At 46.5% G+C, this 3406-nt stretch overlaps 1 protein-coding gene across 1 annotated transcript; it reads left to right on the top strand.

The window, feature by feature from the left end:
* The first annotated feature begins 2387 nt into the window (after positions 1–2387).
* Positions 2388–3320, top strand: LOC148574266 (uncharacterized). Its single transcript, XM_088505876.1, has one exon. The coding sequence runs from the start codon at positions 2388–2390 to the stop codon at positions 3318–3320; it is 933 nt and encodes a 310-aa protein (XP_088362002.1).
* Positions 3321–3406: the final 86 nt, after the last annotated feature.

The raw sequence follows: 3406 nt of genomic DNA, 5'->3' as shown, positions 1-3406 counted from the left end.
GATATCCATTCGTACTTCAACATGATGAATGTGATGATTATGTGACACTCATCACCATTCTCACTTATGAATGCGTGCCTGACAACCACTTTCGTTCTACATGAAAACGAGCTTGAATGTATATCTCTTAGCCTCCTGGATCACGACGCATGGTTGCCTCTCCTGACAACAGAGCCTTCCATTCCGTGAGATCAAAGTCTTCGTGGTATAAGCTAGGATCAATTTGCAGCATTCTTAAGTTCCGAAAAGTCTAAACCTTGTCTGTGGTATTCCGAGTAGGATCTGGGATGGGATGACTGTGACGAGCTTCAAACTCGCGAGTGTTGGGCGTAGTGACAGATGCAAAAGGATCAATGGATCCTATTCCAACATGAGTGAGAACCGACAGATGATTAGCCGTGTGGTGACAGCGCATTTGGACCATTTTCACTGAGAGGACGGACGATAGCCATTGACAACAGTGATCCCCCAACATACATCTTGCCATGGAAAGGAGTATGAATAATTGGATGAAGGCAGTAGTAAAGCAGAGGTTCAGAAGGAACAAGGCATCTTCATACGCTTATCTAAAATCCCACCAATGAATTACATAAGTATTTCTATCTTATTTTCTGTTTTAATTATATTTTAATTATCAAAACCTCAAAACCATTTGAATTCGCCTGACTGAGATCTACAAGGATGACCATAGCTTGCTTCAAGCCGACAATCTCCGTGGGATCGACCCTTACTCACATAAGGTATTACTTGGACGACCCAGTGTACTTACTGGTCAGCTACACAGAGTTGTGTGAAAAGTGTGTGATCACGATTTCGTGTAACAGTAGATAGTGTTCATACCCTGGACCGAGCTATAAGGTCTGGGTTGGACTAAAGCAAATCGATCGACTTCTTTAAAAGGATTGGCTTGCCACCGACCTCTTCATAAAGAGCTCGGACAAAGTGCCACAGAGGCCCAAGGAGGCCCAAGGTGAAAGGACCACCGTCCAATAAAAGGCGGTTGGCCAGAGATAATGACCTCACCCACAAAGATAAAGATAAGATAAAAACCTTATCTCAAAGGAAGGTCACCAAACACTACTATAAATACACTGGAGCACCCAGGTATAACTCATACTCAAACTCTACAAAAAACTTGCCTAAAGCCCGTACTGATTTAAGCATCGGAGTCTCTTGCAGGTACCACCACCCTCCGGCGACTGAGGATCAGCAGTATCTCCTGTTCCTACAAGTTGTACGCGCCAACCCAGACTAGCCAGAAGATCTCATCCGAGATCGACCTCCCAGTTTCAGGTAACCCTCGAAACATTGGCGTTGTTTCCAGGAAACCTGGAAGTCATCCCATCACCATGGCAAACAAGCTCCTAAAACTTGAAGCCGGCCTGAAAACTAAAACCACTCGATCTGACTGCGAAACTAGCACCCACAAGGACCAAGACCCGTTCACGAAAGACATCATGAAAGCTAAGGTCCCAAAAGACTTCAAAGCTCCCGACATGACCCCATACGATGGCACGTCCAACCCGAGCCATCATCGTAGCAATTTTAGGAGTCGGATGTATCTCACGGACGCCTCAGATGTAACCCGTTGCAAAGCCTTCCCGATTACCCTGACCAAAACAGCAATAAAGTAGTTCGACGGCTTACCCCCGAGATCGATCACAAGCTTCGACGACCTTGCCAAAAAATTCTTAGTTAGGTTCTCCATACAAAAGGACAAAGCCAAACATGCTCCAAGCTTACTAGGAATCAAACAGGAAGATCGGGAAAGCCTCCACAGCTACATAGAAAGGTTCAATAAAGCATGCCTAGACATTTAGAATTTTCCCATAGAAGCAGCCGTCATGGGACTTATCAACGATCTATGAGAAGGGGCCTTCAGCCACTCTATATCTAAGAAGCACCCCACATCCCTGAATGAAGTGCAAGAACGAGCTGAAAAATACATCAACATGGAGGAAAACTTCCGATTGGATGAAACCTCCAAAGCTAGGTTCCCCTACCCACCTCGAGATAAGGATAAAGAGTCAAAGAAAAGGGAAGACTAATCCACAGAGAAGCACAAGAAATATAATAACTATACCCCTCTTCGGGTATCCTTAGTGGACGTCTACCGCGAAATATGCAACACAGAAAAAATCCCACCTCTTTGCCCAATTAAACACAAAAGGGGAGGAAGTCGGACCGAATACTGCAAATACCACAGGATCTACGGACACCCCACTAATGAGTGGTACGACCTGAAGAACGTCATAGAAAAACTAGCCCGAGAAGGAAGACTAGATCGGTTCCTAGCCAACAGAACGGATGAACCAAAAAAGATAAGAAGAGATGAAGATGGTGGACGAGCTGAACGTCCCCCTCACACCCCAGAAAGGCACGTTCATATGATCAACGGAGGATTCGCAGGAGGTGAAATCTCCAAATCATCCCGGAAGAGACACCTCAAAGAAGTATATCACGTCGGAGGAGAAGACAGGTCGCCTAACCTCCCCACTATCACCTTCACTAAAGAAGACGCCGCGGGTATCATCCCTGGCCATGATGACCCCGTGGTCGTTACCATCATACTAGCTAATGCCAACCTTCACCGAACACTGGTTGATCAGGGGAGCTCCGCAGACATCCTATTCAAATCCACCTTTGACAAGCTCGGACTACAAGAAAGGGAGCTCAGAGCATATCCCAACAACTTTTTCGAACTTGGAGACGCCCCGATCCAGCCCCTCGGGTACATCCCACTACACACAACCTTTGGAAAGGAAACCCGATCCAGAACACTGAGCATAAACTACATCATGGTTGACGTGAACTCCGCATACAACGCCCTTATAGGTTGGACGACCTTAAATCAGCTCGCCGTGGTAGTCTTTACTCTTCACTTATGCATGAAATTCCCAACCCCAGAAGGCATAGCCACTGTAAAAGGAGACCGAAAGCTCACGCGACGCTGCTATAACAAAAGCCTGAACCTTAAAGGCGACCCCAGAGGAAAAGAAGCCAATACCATCGAGCTCGAGGGAACCCAGGCTCGCGAAGAATTTTGTCCTCAATCAGAAGGCGAGACCGAAGAGGTCCAAATCGGAGACACCAGAGATAAAACAACAAACATCGGTGCAAACCTAAAAGAAGACCTAAAGGAGCTGCTAATAAGGTTCCTAAAGGACAACTCTGACCTCTTCACTTGGAAGGCCGCAGACATGCCCGGCATAGATCCTGGATTAATGTGCAACAAACTAGCGGTATACCCTGACTTCCGACCAGTGCAACAAAAGCGCAGAAAGCTCGGGCCAGAAAGATCACAAGTCGTGGAGGAATAGGTACAAGCCTTACTAGAGGCAGGTTTCATAAGGGAAGTCAAGTACCCCCTATGGCTGGCCAACGTCGTACTTGTCAAAAATGACGA

Source organism: Arachis ipaensis, chromosome B2 (genome assembly GCF_059453495.1).
Source record: "Arachis ipaensis isolate K30076 ecotype BB chromosome B2, ASM5945349v1, whole genome shotgun sequence".
Classification (NCBI taxonomy): Eukaryota; Viridiplantae; Streptophyta; class Magnoliopsida; order Fabales; family Fabaceae; genus Arachis; species Arachis ipaensis.
The sequence above is the reverse complement of the archived record's forward strand: the minus strand, read 5'-3'. Positions and strand labels throughout refer to the sequence as shown.